The 17,417-nt window shown below is 36.1% G+C and overlaps 1 protein-coding gene across 2 annotated transcripts in view; it reads right to left on the bottom strand.

The window, feature by feature from the left end:
• Nucleotides 1-3,814: 3,814 nt before the first annotated feature.
• RAB30 (RAB30, member RAS oncogene family) overlaps nt 3,815-17,417 on the bottom strand; it is an 84,518-nt gene continuing 70,915 nt past the window's right edge. For both annotated transcript variants that reach the window (XM_081281062.1, XM_081281061.1), the window contains 2 exons: nt 16,340-16,523; nt 3,815-12,003 (listed from right to left, as the gene is read on the bottom strand). In XM_081281062.1, coding sequence (XP_081137188.1) covers nt 11,753-12,003; nt 16,340-16,523 — 435 coding nt within the window. In that variant the 3' untranslated portion in view covers nt 3,815-11,752. The remainder of the gene's footprint in view (nt 12,004-16,339; nt 16,524-17,417) is intronic.

Genomic DNA, 17,417 nt, shown 5'->3' with positions numbered 1-17,417 from the left:
TCTTGGGGTATCACTTGTTATGCTTTTTATGCAATGTTAGCTTTATGTCAACTGGGCAGCATAGTGTGGTCTCCCTGAAGCTTCTTTAACTGTAATTAACAAATTTGGGCACAATGTGCACTATGTCACAGTTGGAGAAGCTCCACTGTCTCTGTATGCCTTGCAAGAGTGAGGACACTCAAGCAGTTCAGGCAGGTGTGGTGTAGACTGCAGAGAGTGTGAAGTTTACATTGTGAAGCTACTCCTACAATGGGCGTGGTGGTCCCTAGCAGGTGATGGGGGTTTCCTCTGGCAATGTTGGTGTTGTCTTTGTCTTATAAGGGTATGCGGCACTGACTATACCAGTAATAGGAAACAGCCTGAATTTATTTTCCTTTGAGCAGATAGTGGTTGCAAGCCTTGGTGCTTCATGAGAAGTAATGGCAGGAACTGTAGCACCTACACTGTGGTGCTCACAGCTGGTCCTAACAGCAGTGTGTAGTTGGAAAAGGTGCAGAAGCAGCCTGTAAGGGGAACTGCATAGGTGAGATGGTAGCAGAAACTGCAGTGTCCCTATGTGCTGTTATTGTGGGATTATATTGTGGGATTACCCACTCAGGAGCAGGACTTCAGTCTCTACTCCCCCACCTCCCGGCCCCAGCCATATGCATCTGGGGGTACCATGACAAATGGGGATTTTCTCTCCTGACTCCTTTAGTTAAAGTGCCTGCCATGGAGCTACTGGGAACAAAATGTGGTTGAAGCTAGGCAAAATTCCTCTTGGGCCTTCCTTGACTGTTCATGCCCATGGGTGTGGAAGACAGTTGGGAAATTTTTCTCCAGCTGAAGTGCCTGCAGGAACAAGTGGGGAGAGGGATTGCAGCAGGCACTAAGCCCAATTGCTCTCCTGACCTTAGGCCAAGCATGCTAGGGGCAGAATGACAGCCCCAAACCCCAGAGCCCAGCCATGCTCAAAAACACCCCAGCATAACTCTGTGTTCAGTAAAGCAGTGAAACTACAGAGCTCTTTCTCTGCCCTTCGAGTGACAGGCACCCCTGTATGTTGTGGTGAAGGGAAGGGAAGTAAGAACCACAAGAATGGCTGCCTTCAGACAAAGTACCAGCATGAATCCATCTAACCTGCCATGCCCTTGATCTCAGAGGGCAAGCTTCCTGATCTCCCAGTTCTTAAGTGTAATACCCTTCATTCCCCTCTATGTCACAACTGTCCCCTATAGTGCAGACTGCTCAGTGGATTTGAGTCAGTCACTCAGCCACATTTTTTCAAAAGGTAGCTACCCGTGTGGAATGTATGTGAGGTCCCAGAGATGGTATGTACAGGGGTTTCTGACCCCTAAAGCAGCCCAAATTCAGACAATAACTCCCTTCTCAACTGCCTATAGCTTCCTGGGGGTTTTCTAGGAGATGTTGTGAAATCCTTTCCCAAAGCAAAACTATCTTGCAGATTTCCAGTTACTTATCTATTAGGCTGCAATACTGTGAGGGTTATAAAACTTTACAATAGCTTGGTTTGCCAGCATCCATGCTGATATTTTGTTGGAACTCTCTGTTTCACACTTACCCCTACAAGGATATTTTGTTTCTCTTACTGTGCTTTTGTAGGAGGCATTCTTTCAAATCAATGTCACAGGCAAAGAGTGAGAGGCAAAGATTGGGATGGAGATGAATTTCAAGAAAAGGGAACTCGGGCTGGAGATGTGGCTCAAGCGGTAGCACGCTCGCCTGGCATGCGTGCGGCCCGGGTTCAATACTCAGCACCACATACAAACAAAGATGTTGTGTCCGCCAAAAGCTAAAAAATAAAATATTAAAAAATATTCTCTCTCTCTCTCACACTCTCTCTTTAAAAAAAAAAAAAAGAAAAGGGAACTCTAGCAGTGAAGTAGAGGACATCTGAAAGGCAGATTCCTGTACTTGCCTCATGCTCAATAAATGGTAAATAAATGAATGGATGAATGAATAAATGTCTTTCTAGTGAGTAGGTAGTCTTTTTCTGTGAATTATAACATCTTAGGTGATATCTCTAAAAAACATAGAACCATATAATGTGTTTTAGCTGGAAGGAACCTTAAAAGTATGTTATCTGGTGCCCATATTTTGAACTTGTAAAATTTAAGGTTTGAAATAAATTTTTTACTCCAATGTCTAATGGTACTAGGATTTTTAGCTTCTCAGTGTCAGGACTAGGACACTGGTTCACAGTGTAATACTCCTTCAGTTTTATCATAGGTTAAAGCATCTATCCTAGTATCATAAATAGCATAATTCTCACATTCTGAATATAGGAGAGTAGTCTCATTTAGTGTTATAGTTGGAAGAGACCTTAAAGGTGATCTAGATTATCCTCTTTTTATTGAAGAGAAAACCATGATATAAAATATTGACTTGTTCCACTAAACCAGTTAGAGAATCAACATTCAAATTCATGTATCCAGATCCCCAAATCTAGTGCACATTTCACATTATGCTGAAGGATATTAGTATATTTAAAACCTATTTGCTTTTTGCATATTGACATGGCATATGACCCTCTAAATGTGGACAACAGGAAATGTTTATTTATGTACAAGTACATGGGAAAGCAATTTCCATTCAACTTTTTAAAAAATTCTTACAAATAAAAAGGTTTTGTTAAATACATTCATTCTTTGCACACAAAATACATTCTTTTTACTTTTTCTCTGGGTATGAATTATTTCTTAATAATAAAAACTTAAGCCACAATGAACAGTCAGATGGTTTGGCAATTTCACAATCTTTTTTCAAGAAGGAAAAATTTTAAAGACAACATGTAAAAAAATTGTATCTCAAAAATGTTTCACTGAATCCTAAAAGATTGAATGAGTATTCCATTCCACCATGATTCGAAGCTATCCTTAAAAACAATGCAAAAGACTAGAAATTCTGTGATGACAATGCAATTTCTACAAGACTGAAGCAGTCTTCAAGAAATTGATTATCATATCTACATGACAGGCTCATAGAAAAAAAATTTATGGACATATTGGAGAGTTAGCCACTATTCAAGAGTCTCCTAATTGATCAAATGAACTAAGATCATAAGTTGCATTCCCCAAGTAGTAATTTAAGAGTTCTTTTAAAATACAGACAAATGACAAGATTTGTTAGGCTAATTGCTTTTAAGAGATGTAAACACATATGCCCACACAAAAAAAATTTACATAAATGTTCATAGCAGCATTACTTATAATAGCCAAAAAAATGGAAACAACCCAAATTTCCATGAGCTGATGGACAGATGTTATATATACATGAAATGGAATATTACTTAACCATAAAAAGAAACTATTGATTCATGCTACAACATAGATGAGCCTTGAAAATGTTAAGGAAGAGAAGCCAGTCACAAAAGGCCACATATTTGAGGACTATATTTATATGAAATGTCCAAGATAAGAAAATCCATAGAAACAGAAGGATTATTTGCTGTCAGATGTTGGGGAGGATGAATAAGGAGTGACTGCTAACGGATATAAGGTTTCTTTTGGGGATGACACAAGTTCTAAAATTAGTGATGATATTGCACAACAACATAGTAAATACACTAAAAAAAACATTGAGTTTTTTACTTTGCAAAGGACAAATTAATGGTGTGTATATTTATCTTAATTTTAAAATGAAACATAACTTTATTTTAAAATATTTTGTTCAGGTTTGTTTTTTCTCCCTGTCCCCCTTTTAAAATGTTGAGTGGGGGCTGGGGTTGTGGCTCAATGGTAGAGCGCTTGCCTAGCATGTGTGAGGCACTGGGTTCGATTCTCAGCACCACATATAAATAAATTAATAAACAAAGTAAAGGACCATCAACAATTTATTATTTTAAAAAATGTTGAGTGAATTTGCAATAAATCATTTTTCTACAGAATGTTTTCAGCTAATTGCACTCAGGTCATCAGTGGCTTATATTTCTAACAGGCTTTTTGTTAAGTAAAAAAAATTAATACATGGACATAAAATATACATTGTACCGTTAATATTTGCATATTAGCATTATAAACAAGTAATATGTTTATATTGAAGCTTATTAGATTCTATATGCTGATGTATACAGATTTTACTTAGATCCTATGTAAAAAACCAATAGCCAAATATTAAGAATTGAGTTCATAAAACTCAATGACTAACCTGTGTTAAAATTGTGTATATTAAAGATCCACATTTTAATGGAAAGATAGAAGGGGGAAATCAAGGAATCTCTAAGTCTTCATAAAGCAGCCTCTAAATATTTTTAACTAGCTGCTGAGATCTCCAGAATTGTATTTTTGAATTTTATTTCATCCCTATACTAAAAGTCATGCATTAAAATGTGTGCAACAATATATAGGGCACACTTTTCCCCTTTAGATTATCAAAACTCTTGTTAATTCTTTATTAGCTGAATTTTTTAGCAGAGTGGATTTTTTTTAGCTGAAAACAAATTTTACTCATGCACTAGTACAAATACATTTATGCAGCTCCTTTGTCTACCATCAAGAGCTCTAACCATGTGATATGTCTAGAGGACACTTCAGTGAGTAGAAATTAGAAGCCAGCAGTCCAGTCATTTGATTTTTTTTTTTTTATCAACAGGGACATGAAAACCCCAAAAGACTTAAGGGGATAAGAATTTTTTTAATTGTTTAAAGAAATCATTTGACATTCATTTGTCAAATAACCTATAAGAAATTTCCATTAACATTCTGTAATTACATAGAACAAGAGAATACTTATCCCTAATGATTACATTCCAGAATGCAATATGATTAGCAGCTGTTTTTCAGAGGGCTTATCAAATTTACTATTGTTATTGAATCAGGCATATAGTGTAACCTTAAACAAAAGCTGTGCACCATTCAGCCAACTAGTAAATTATGTTATCTGATCATATTCTTACCTTGTGTTTTTCTGTATATGAATTTTTGCTTTATTAGGCATTTGGTACTCCAACTTTTATTTCAGAACATAGTGCACGCATAGAAAGGGGGTTACCCTTTTGGGTATTGGTAATTACATTCATCAAATATTGTCTCATATGAAATTAACTCTTAAAGCAGATCCCAAAACGGGTATTCATGACTCCATTTTACCAAGGGATGGAAACAAGCCACACAACCAGAATTATTCTTCAGAAGCATACTTTGTTATCAATTATATAACTAAAGAAGAAAAATACATGTATAACTGAAGAGTTGATCAACATAAAGATTAAGATCTAAATCTGATATCAATAAGAAGCTAAGAGTTGGGCAGGGGGTGTAGCTTAATGGTAGTGTGCTTTACTTCATGCATGAAGCCCTGGGTTCAATCCCCAATACTGGGGAAAGTGGAAGAAGCAGCTAAGAATTAACAAAAACTTTCCTGACATTGAAGGGAAGAATGATTACCACCTTAATGAGCTTTTACCATTATTTAAGTAAAGTTAGGCAAAAAGAGTAATAATAAGTTGCAAATGTGTCTCCTTAAAAAGAAAGGGATCAACCCATTTTTCTTACCATGGAGAATGGGATCAAAGAGGAAAGAGGTTTAAATTGCACTGTGAGGTATTTCAGTTCTAAGATTAAGTTTCCTGATAAGAAGGAGTTTACAACCCTGCAATTGCCTATTGAAAGAATATATCTTTGCAGAAGTATATAAAGAAACAGTGACAATAATGCCCAAAAGCAGATCAAATAAGTGATTTTTCTTTTAAGGAAATAAAAAATGGAATTGTTTTCTTTTAAGCCAGGAAGGTTTTTTGGTTTTGTCTCTGAAGGATCTATGCTTGTATCACACCATCCAAAATCTTTTTTGAGTTTCCCCAGATGATCTTAAAGCAAACATCCTGCCTCAGCCTCTCACATAGCTCAGATCACAGACACATGCTACCATGCCCAGCTCCAAAATCTTAAGTAAGGAAGACAGAACTAATAGTTGAGTGGTTACTGTTTACTGAGCACTCTGCTTTCAATTTATCTCATCTAATGTTCACAATAATGCTGATAGATCTATTTTATATATATATATATATTTTTTTTTCTCAAGATTATGTGCTTTGCCTAAAGTCACAGCTAATTTATGCATCTTAGAGCCCCTCTCACCTAAATTAGTGTTCCCCTTCTATACATCTCCCTACCTCAGTCTTTAAAATGTCAGAGTCATCACCTACAAAGGATTTAATCAGGAACTAGAACACACAGCATCTTCAAAATTCTGCTTTAAGCTAGTGGGAATGTAACATTTTGACTTGTACGTCTCAGTAGGCCAAATTAGTGGGGGCTAGCCTTTGTGTTCTGACCTCTTATCCAAAGGAGTCAGAGGAAGGCTTACCCAAACTCAAGTATGTTTCTCCCCATACTGATTCAAGACCATTGACTTTTTGGTTTTTAAACCAATGAAAAGCTATTATTCAGCCTAGCAAGAGTACAAGTTATTTTGTAGGTGGAATCATTTGGGTGATAGGCTTTATTAGCAAAAATTGCTTAGAGTTATCTCATTTAAAAGCAAAGGCCTATGCTTTGTTACTTTATACATGGAGCAATTTGGCCTCAGGTTTTTAAAACTTACTTTCAAAAGAATCAAGGAAACCCACCAAATGTTATTTGAGATCCCAAGGACTGCTTTATGCCAATGACTCACCAGTCCATCTCACAGAAGCTGAAAAACTTAATGTTGTTTTATTTTGTGGGATCTTAAATGGAAGATTCTGCTCTGTTAAAAATGCCTATCCTAAAATCCTGAAGAGATCATTATCATTACACTGATACAATTTCCATGATTCATATAACTTACAAAAATAATACCTTTTTTAACTTAACAACTAGTTTGTGGTTTCAACAGGACACTGGTGAATGGACTGGCAAGCCAATCCCAGCTGCAGATCAGCCTCTTGGCTTAACAACACATAACCAACCTCTTCCCTGAAGGGTGAATATATTTGTGGCAGAAGAACAAAGCCTTTTTAAGAAAAGTATTAGCCATGGGTCAAAAGATACTTAATTAAACGTGTTATGAGGAGAAAAGTACTGTAATGTAGAATTTTAAGTTAATAGTCATTTAGTCAAACTTCTAATCAATGCTTGAATCTTCTCCACATTCTCTTTGCTCAGTTCTTATCTGTGCTCTGCTTGACAGAAGGCATCGCTTGAAGGTATTGTGGCCCCTTTCTCCCTGAAATAGAGCCTAAACCAGTGGCTCCGTAATCTTTATTCCGTGGGCCTTATTCTACCTTTTTGAACTACAGAGCATCTTGCTATAATAGACTAGTTGTATCCACCTCCCCCCAGATCCCTCAATTATTCTTCAAATGTCTTCAATTTTAAGTTCCTTCACAAGCTGGTTATGCCTCAATTTGTTTTTAATTTCAAAGTATGGCTCCTAGGCATGATTATAACATTTCAACATCATGGGACATCAGAAAGAAGTGCCATTTCTCCTCTTCTAACATTACTGTTTTAGTTAGTGGTTTGAAGGTACTTCTTAACTCAGTATGAAGAAATTATCAGAGTGTACAATGTAGCAGAAGGCAGCTTTCCTTTCAAATACAAAAGAGGCTCTTGTCAGAAATGAAATCCAAAGAAAATAGATCCTATATCTTTGCTGTTAAAATTAGTGTTTAACAACACTGCTTAGTCGGAATACATTTGTCAGAAAGGTGAGATGCAAAATTTTTTTCAGTGCTTTTCTCTAGTTAATTCTAAAGTCTTACAGTTACATCAAAACACACCTGTGAGAACCATAACTGAGGAAAGTAACCAGTTGCAGTTAAAACAAACAAAAATTCTAGAAAAAAGAAATGGCAAATCCTAAATAAACCTCTTCCAGAAATGAATTAAGAAGTGATCCCTAGGTATATATGACCATGAAATACACAAATTCTATAAGGTTAAGAAATAGAACACGTCTATCTTTAAGGCCATTAATATGATACATGGAGGAAAAGAAGCAGTTTTTTTATTATTATTATAGATGACATCTCATTCTGTGGCTTAGTTTACCAAAAAAAAAAAAAAGTTTAATCACAAGACCAGTTCAAAATCATGTGCAACTGGTTATTTTTGTTTTATTTTTATTTTTTATTTTTTATTTGTTTTGTAACGGGGATTGAACTCAGGGGCACTTGCTCACTGAGTCACATCCCCAGCCCTATTTTGTATTTTATTTAGACATAGGGTCTCACTGAGTTGCTTAGCACCTCACTGTTGCCAAGGCTGGCTTTGAACTTGAGATCCTCATGTCTCAGCCTCCCAAACCACTGGGATTACAGGCATGTGCCACCATGCCCAGCTTGCAACTGATATTCAGAGTGAGTCATTAACTGAAATTTGATGCTGGATCTGGAGGAACTATGGGATAACTTAAAGGATAGATGAGGCAAATAATTAACCTAGCACTGTGGGGGTCACCAGTGTCCTCCCAAGGCATGTATTCATGAACAGAAGAAGAAAGAAAGATTCCAGTTCTATGTTGAATCTGTTCCTTCCTCCAACAAGTCTAAAATGATCCTAATCCAAATACCTTATTTTGGTCAGTAGCGTCTACCTTTCTCACCAAATCCTAAATCAGAACTTGACATGTTTTCAAATCAATCAAATTGAGTTTCATTTCCAGTTATTTTCTTGCCACTTTACTCAGGGAGAGATTCTAATGAAAATGACCAAAAGATTGGAAAAAGAAAAGCCAGGAAAAACCACTGACTTAACCCAAATAATGTACAGATATTTGGCCTTTTATAATCACAAATTAAATGTTAATATAATTCAACAGATCTAATGGAAATATACAAAGGAGCAAAAAGGCTTTCGTAGGCAAAGGAAAAGGCATGAAATCCTTTGAGGATTTATTTATACAAAGCCATGTCATTGATAACAGCAAATTATGATTTCATAGATTTTCCCAAGTCTAATTCTATAACATGAAGATGTTTTCATTGGAAGTTGAAAAGAGTTTTGCTATATATTTAATAACTTTATTAAAAGAAGGAAAAGATCTTACCAACAATGAAAGGCATGGACTCTGGTCTTATTTGTCAGAGTCAAGCCAAACTAAACTACAATAAAGAAACTTTTTTTGCTTTTTGTTTTTTAAATCTACTATTAAATAAGAATTTGACTTTTTTCCCCCTAAGGAAGGCTCATCTCAGCAAATATTGCCCTAACAATAAGAACAATTAGGCAAACCAGTAAGTTTAGGTCCTGGCCTAAGTTAAGATGACTTCATTTAATTGTATTTTTCTCAAGTTCTACTTGAAGGAGTAGTTATTGAACAACAACAAAAAAGTCCCTCATAGCACTAAATCATTTATTTGATATTTATTGCACCTGTCAGAGCTTATTCTCAAACTTGAGATACATTGGTGGACAAATGTCCATAAGGCCTAATCTGAAATTCACAGAACTAAGAAAAACAAAGCCCCACATTCTCATGTGTCCCTGTTGACAGGCCATGGATGGGTGACTATAAGCTACAGAAGACTAGAAGGTACCAAGAAAGAAAAAAGGCCAAGAAAACACTCTAATCTCATTCTGAGTCTGACCAATGGTATATGGAGAGGGTTAAACCCTAGGGAATAAGATTTCCATAATACAAATGTGGCCCAAGAAGCTGTCATTTTGGAACTAAATTAGTCCAATCCAACAAAGCCCTTTAAGTTTGCAAAGCAAGTTTATTTTTAACATACTTGCTACTGTGAGATGAAGCTGGGTCATCATATGCTGGGGACATTGGAATTTTGCCAACAAAAAAGTAATAAATCCAGATTTAGGAACATTATCTTGCAGTTTAAAAAATAGGTCCTTCCCACCTTGATTAACTTATTTTTTGATACTTTAATTGCTGACTTAGTGGAAAAGATGAGGAGGGAAAGGCAATAATTATAAATTATTTGGGTTTTTATTAAAGTTTTTTTTTCTTCTGTAGAGACAGATTCTATAAAAGAAAGTTCAAGCTTCTGGGATCTGCTTTTCTTTCCCATAGAATCATGAAAAACACAGTGAGGCCAATCAGAAGAATCAGTCTCTTAATGATATATGTAATTCCATGTGCAAGAGATTGGTCATGCTGAAACCTGATAGAGAAATGCTAAAAATGCTTTATCAATACTGTGTTCTACATGACTCATTTCTTTATAATTAAATAGCTTTCAAACATCAACATATCAGGACCGAGATTGTCACCATCTCCAGCAACAGCAGAATTACATATCATACCCTTATTCCATTACTTAGCATCAATCAGATATGCTAAGCAGCAAGCTACAGAAACATCTGACAGCATCAATAGCATTCAGGTTTAATTACTTTCCCAATTTGCATTTATATCAGTGAACAAATTGGAAAGTATCAAAGTATGGCACTGAAGAAACAGCAACACAGATTTAGCAGCACATCTTGCATTTTGAGTCCTCTTTTAAAACTGGCTAAGTAAAGGCATATATACCCCCTTTGAATTGGAGGAGTAACACATGCATATCAGGAAGGGAGAAAAAGAGGACCAAAAGGGGAGACCAAGACAGAGAGGAAAAGAGAAAGAAAAAGAAAGTTTCATGAGTCTGAGAGTAACCTTATTATAAAGAGATGATAAATGACAGCTCAACCTGCTTCCACAGCAGAATTTTTTTAAGGTTATTGAAGATACAAAAATGATTTGTGAGGCTTTTCATCTGTTGCTACTCGAACTTTTGCTAAAAATATCTACAAAAATCCTAAGCCTTGGTTTGTCCAAGAAGGATAGTACCAGAAAGTAAAAGATGTGACCTGTTATCAAGGACTGTGCTCTGCTTGGAATCCTGTTCTGCAGTCCATTAATCCACAGTATTTTGGTCATATCTTGTCTGTTTTCTCACACTATTAGTAATGTCTAAGAACTAATCTTTTATAATAGAATATCATCAGTCATTTATATTTTTTTTTAATTTTCAAACTTTTACTAAAAGGGCAGGAAAGATTAGAGAAGAAAATTTAGAGATTTGAAGGGGAACATGAAAGAAAAAGTATTCTCTTCCTAGAAAATCATTCTAGAAAAGATAGTAATGAGACTTTGAAAAAGAGTGCCGATTCATGGAATTCCCCCATTTTTTTTTTTATTTCTGTGTAATACATTTAAGGACATCAATGTACTAAAATGTTTGGTCTGTGAAATAGCAGAATCATTAGCACCAAAAGGAGTCATGGAGCTTACATATAATTAAAACAATGATTGTTTTTGTTGGTCATGGGTAAAGGTTTCATATAATTTTTACATCCGAAAGTTCTTGAAAGTGCCTGTGGACAAAAGAAATAACACTTTTCAGATTCTCCATGGGGTCATCATTACACACCACAGAGAGTACTTGGCCTTCCCAGTTTTGGTTTACCTGGTAGACAAGAAAACCAGGGCCACCAGAATATCATCATTGAAGCCCTAGAGAACAGCCCCCACATGCGCTTACTGTGCAGGAGGAATCCCTATAGTACGCTTCCCCCTAGACTGTGTTCAGGAATGCGCTTTTACTTGCTTTTTAAAAAAAACAAAAGCAACATGCTCTGCAGATCATGGAGCGCCTAGTGCGATTTTCTTCTCACTCTAACTCCAGACTGCAAAAGGATGAAACCATTATGTGTTCTGCTAATGCTGGCCTGTGGACGAGGCCCTTGGCCTGCCATGCTTTGTAATCTCAGGAGCCCACAGGAGTCAGAGGGTCCCAGAGCAGGAGCCACAGTCATCGTCTGATCTCCCCAGCAACTCGTGGCCCATCGGGGCAGCTGCTGATTCCTTTTGCTTCTCCTTGCCTCAGCTGTTAGTTGAAATTACAACAAGTCAAATAGCTGATGCTTTTCCCTTCTCCAGGGAGGGGTGAAGATACATTGTTCACCAGTGTGTTCTGTCTGGCTTCGCTGATAAGTCGGCATGCTAAGTCAAGGAAGAGTTTCTCCACATTATCAGATTCCTTGGCTGAAGTCTCCAGATAATACATGTCCTGAGCTTCTGAGAATTCTTCTGCTCTCTGCTGGGAGACCTCTCTCCTTTCAGCCAGGTCAATCTTGTTTCCTATAACAGTGGTATGATCAAAGAAAGAATCAACACTTGACTTTCTGCCAGCTCAGAAGCATAAAAATTAACTTCCAGATCTGAAGTCAAGCCAGACAGATGGGCTAGTAAAGCAAAGCAAATGTGACTGTGATTACTGGAATGTTTCTTTTAAAATATTAGCACTATTTATAATGACAAAGAACTGGAAACAACCCCAATGTCCATTAGTAGGGTACTGGCTAAGTAAGACTGTACATCCACACAGTGGAATATCTGCCCCTGTAAAAAGCCATTAGGAATATTTCTATATACTACCATGAAATGAGGACACTAGGATATATTAAGCAAAAAAGGCCGAGCAGAAAAATATAATTTACAACTAAGAAAAAGGGAAGAATATGAATATATATAAAACACACATCTTAATTTAAAAGATAATGGTTACCTATTTAAAAGGGTTGAGAGGATAGGAATAGAAGTCAGGCCTCTCTAAATATACTTTGTTTTATAGTTTTGACTTCAGAAACTTACAAATGTTTTTCATATTTACACATTTAAAATTATACAATTAATACAAAGTATAATCCCTAAAATTGAAAGCAAAATTAAACAAAGATGGCTTCCATGTAGTGGTATAACGACACAAAAGTATTTCAAGTGAGTGTAACATATTGTAATTTAACCATACATCCTTAGGTATACATGCTGAAGACAAAGAATTAAAGGAAAAACTCTCAAACAGTTCCACTAATCATTTTGTCAGTGGCAGTGCTGCTACTGTTACTATGAGGCTGCTATATGTATATTACGGGTTAAAGCAAATAAGTAATTATTCTAGTATCACTGGGAACTAGAATTTTTGTCACAAGAAGGAAAAAATACAGATATAAGATTAATGAAGTTTAGTAAAATTTCTGCAATCCTGAATTATAAGTGGAAGTTTCAGTATGAATAATTCATGATGTATTTTATCTTTTAAAAGATAACAGATGTTTTCAACACCTACTCTCCAGGAAACCTGATAAAGATGATGTCAACTATTTTACCTGGCAACATCTCTTAAATGACCCAATTGATAAATCACTCTGACCTGGGAATTCTGTGTATGAATTATAAAGACCTACTGGAATGCCATAACTTGGGCTTCCTGAGTGTGCTGATTCTGTCCTAAAAATCAAGCTTGTATAGTTGTTATAAAACAAGATGGCTCCTATGGGGCACTGAGACTTTTAAGCCAGGCAGATTCCTCACTTGTCTGAATTGAGCCTTGTTTCCTGACACTTGAATTGTCCAGGTGCAGGGAGAGTCCTGGAAAGTTCTGTGGACTACTATGAGAACTCCTTTCACTAAAAAGGTATGCCTAATGCTGACCTGCCCGTAAGCCATAATGTAAGTGAATATGATGCCAAGCGTAACTTATGAGAGTCTTGTCAGAATATTTAGTAGAGCCTAGTAAGACAACCCTCTTGTGCATGGTACAGAATCCAACATATGCACACACACATATCAGCCCTGCCCACTGAAAAGCCTAAAAAGAATGGCCAACCTACCAATAAGGGGAACTCCTAACATGTAGATTGTGGCCTATAAATAGAAACTTACCATTAAAAAGAAACTATTTCTTGAACAAATGAGGTCTGGGGCAGAAAAATGCATGGATTTACCTGGAATACTTGTCATTCCAGAAAGCAAAAAAATTATCAAAGAATTCCTAGGATCATATCAAAAGATTTCAGGAATTCATTTGAAGCAATTTCCACTATCAAAATTCGAACAATCAGTAATAATTGGAGAATCAATAATAATTGCAAGGTAGTAGAATACACTAAATATATTAAGTCCACAAGTTCATATTCTATTAAAACTATAAACAAATTTCAATAGTTAATCAAAGGTCCTAGGGAATGAACTTATTACCTTGAAAAGCAGTGAATTTTTTAAAAAATCAGGTGTTCTTCTTTTTTATCCTAGAAGAACTATACCTGAAATATCATATGTGGGGTATTTTTGCTCAAAAAAAATCCCCTAAAACAAATAAATCTCATCAGGCCTCTAGATTTATTTACAAATCTGTGAGAAATGCAGGTGAATAAGGGACATGTCAAATGACACCACAAAGAAAACAACTGATCCTTATTAACTCTATAGGACAAACGCTTTAGTGATAAATTCCAAGAGAAAAAGAAATGGCAATGGAACTTATAGATAAAGGGAGAATTAAAAAACAGCAATAAAGTATAGGGATTTGGATTTGATTTGAACAAACTTACCAAAAAAATTAGGAATATTTGAACATTGAATTTTTGAGGCTACTAAGGGATTGTTAATTGTTTTAGGTGTGAAAATGACATTGTAGCTCAGTTTTTTAAAAAAAAATCTTATCAAAGTCACATACTGATATTGTAAGGTAATGCAAAAATTTGAGACTTCTTCAAAATAATCTGGGTGGAAAGAATGGACAGAACAGATAGGGAATAGATAAATAAGATTGGCCATGAGTTAGGTGATACTTTCTGAAGTTGAGAGATGTATTCATGGGATTGTGTATACTGATTTCTCTGATTTGCTTATGTCTGAAATTTCGATACCAAAAATTGTTAAAGCCAATCCCTTTCATATTGAACTAACTTATCTCTCCTCAAATTTCCATTTAACTTTTTTGGATAAAATCCCAGGAAGTAATGCTTGAACTTGAGGGCTTTCTCTAGAAAGGGCTTTCTGTGGAACACAGAAAACACAGGTCCAGAGCTACAGGCTTTCATACACTTCATGGCAAGTGCTCACCACTGTACACAAGTGTTTTCAGTAGTGGGCTTGGAACACTAGCTCATAAAGAGGCAGGTACTTAAATAGCAGCCTGAAAGAAAAGTCCAGCAACTTGTTACAAAGCAACATGGTACACAATGTGACCTTGGACAAAGAATTTCACATCACTGAGCCTTTACTTCCTAACTTATAAATCTGGGATCATGACATGTAAAGTTCCTAATATGATTCCTGGCATCTACCAGTTATAATGCTTGTTATAAGTTTACTTAGTGTACTGTTAGCTATAATTTGTGACTTAATGTTTCAGAAGTTCCTTACACATTTTTTTTTTTAAAGTCGGGTCTTGTTAAACTATACAGCAATTCCTTCCCCAAAGGAAAACATTTACAACCATACAATTATTAAAACTTTTCATCACAACTAGGAGTTTTTAGTGATCTGGTTTTTACTGTAATTCCGTTTTTAATGAGTATGTTTGTCACCACAGAAAAGCAAGGGTTGGTTTCTGGTTTTCCCCATGCTAGACAGAGGTTGTCTTCCTACAAAATGAAACAAACTGCAGCATTTTTCCCTTAGTAGACCGTTTCTGAAACAGAATTTCTCAAATCGGCAAAAATTTAAGAAAGGAAAAAAATTAGTGAAAGTATTTTAGATAATAAATTCATTACTGGAGCAATTGTTTATTATCACCTTAGAAGAGATATTTTAGATGGGTGCGGTGACACATACCTGTAATCCCAACAGCTCAGGAAGCTGAGGCAGGAGGATCACAAGTTCAAAACCAGCTTACCTTACAATATCAGTATGTGACTTTGATAAGATTAAAAAAAAACTGAGCTACAATGTCATTTTCACACCTAAAACAATTAACAACCCTTAGTAGCCTCAAAAATTCAATGTTTAAGTTTTCCTAATTTATAATTTTTTTGGTAAGTTTGTTCAAATCATATTGTTCAAAGCAATTTAGCAAGGCCCTAAGCAACTCAGTGAGACCCCGTCTCTAAATAAAAAGTACAAAAACGGGCTGGGGATGTGGCTCAGTGGGCTGGGGATGTGGCTCAGTAGTTAAGTGCACCTGGGTTCAATCCCCAGTACCCCCCCAAAAAAACATTTTTTCCCCTTTTTATACTAGCAGTTTCTACCACCTTGTAACTAGGTTTTTAAAAAATGTATAGCAGCCCACATAACTTTTGTGATCACCTAGTTTCTCCCCTAGAGCCCAGAGAAATGTTTTCTACTTTATTTTCCTAAACTATCATGATGGGATAGAACTGATTTTTTTTCTCTCTTCAATTGCAGATGAACTAATGTTGGTTGATGACTTTTCTAGCTAGAGACTACATTCTTGTGGGCTGGGGTTGTGGCTCAGTGATAGAATACTTGCCTAGCATATGTGATGCACTGAGATCGATTCTCAGCACCATGTATAAACAAACAAATAAATAAAGGTCCATTTCTAACTAATAAATTTTTTAAAAAAAGAGAGAGATTACATTCTTGGAAGATAGCAAGGCATAAGCCGTATGTGATTATAAATTTTCTGATGCCCACAAATCACTTTCCCTCCTCATTTATGCTTACTTACCCACTAACACAGTGATGACCTTGTTGCTGGCATATTGTTCTATCTCCCGCAGCCACTCAGGAAGGCAACGGAAGGATTCCTCACAGGTAATGTCATAGGTAAGGATCAAGGCATTAGCGCTTCGGTAATAACTCTGTGTAATAGAACGAAATCTCTCCTGACCTGCAGTGTCCCAGATCTGGAGCTGTAAAGGCATAACAGAAGAAGCAGGTTGGAGAAGTAGAAAATAAGAGAGTATTAGCTTGCTTTACCTTGGAAATGAGGATATCTTCTCCCAGATAATTTCCTGGTCATTTTCTGCCATAAAGAAAGCACTTACAATTTGTTGTTATTAATGTTGTTAGGTGTTTCTGGTTAGAAAGAGGAGGTTATTTTGTTTGTTTGTTATTGTTTTCTATGCTATTAAGAGTTCCCTCTTTGTTTAAAAAAACTTTATTGAGTATGTTCCAAGCTCTATTTATGCACTTTGTATGCAGTAACCCGATCTTCATGATAATCCTATAAGGTAGGATATGCTTTCTCACAAGAGGAAACATGAACATAGAGTATAATCACTTGCTTGGTGTCTCAAAGCTCAACAAGGCATTATGGTCCCAGGCTCCATGCTGCTCTATGGGGTAAGCTGTCATTCTGTGGCTATTGGTATTTCAGTCAGCAGAGATGGGGGAAAAAATCCAACCTCACCACTCTTTCCAGTTCAAAATTCTAATGAACATATTAATGTATTATCTTTGTTAATGAAAACAGGACCATGCCATGGCAGACAAAAATTTTCCTTCTACCACTTTTAAGCTCTATGACCTTAGGCAAGCCACTTAATTTCTTTGGGTATTTGTTGTTTCTTTGTACAAAGGGGTTGAAAATAAACAACCTGCTGGAAGTTCACATTTTCTAAACTCATCTACTAGTTCTAAAACCTAATAATGGATGGTTTTAATAACCAAATAAAAAAAAAAAGGCCGAATAGTTCCCTTGATTCTCTGCACATAGCAGGCAAGGATTAGAAGAAACCTGTTTTCCAGAGAGACTGCTGAGTATACAGCAAATCACAGGGCCTTGAGAAATAATGTTAACACAA

The sequence above is a fragment of the Spermophilus citellus genome, assembly GCF_964194105.1.
Source record: "Spermophilus citellus genome assembly, chromosome: 2".
In the NCBI taxonomy this organism is placed as follows: domain Eukaryota; kingdom Metazoa; phylum Chordata; class Mammalia; order Rodentia; family Sciuridae; genus Spermophilus; species Spermophilus citellus.
This window is presented reverse-complemented; position numbering and strand designations above follow the sequence as displayed.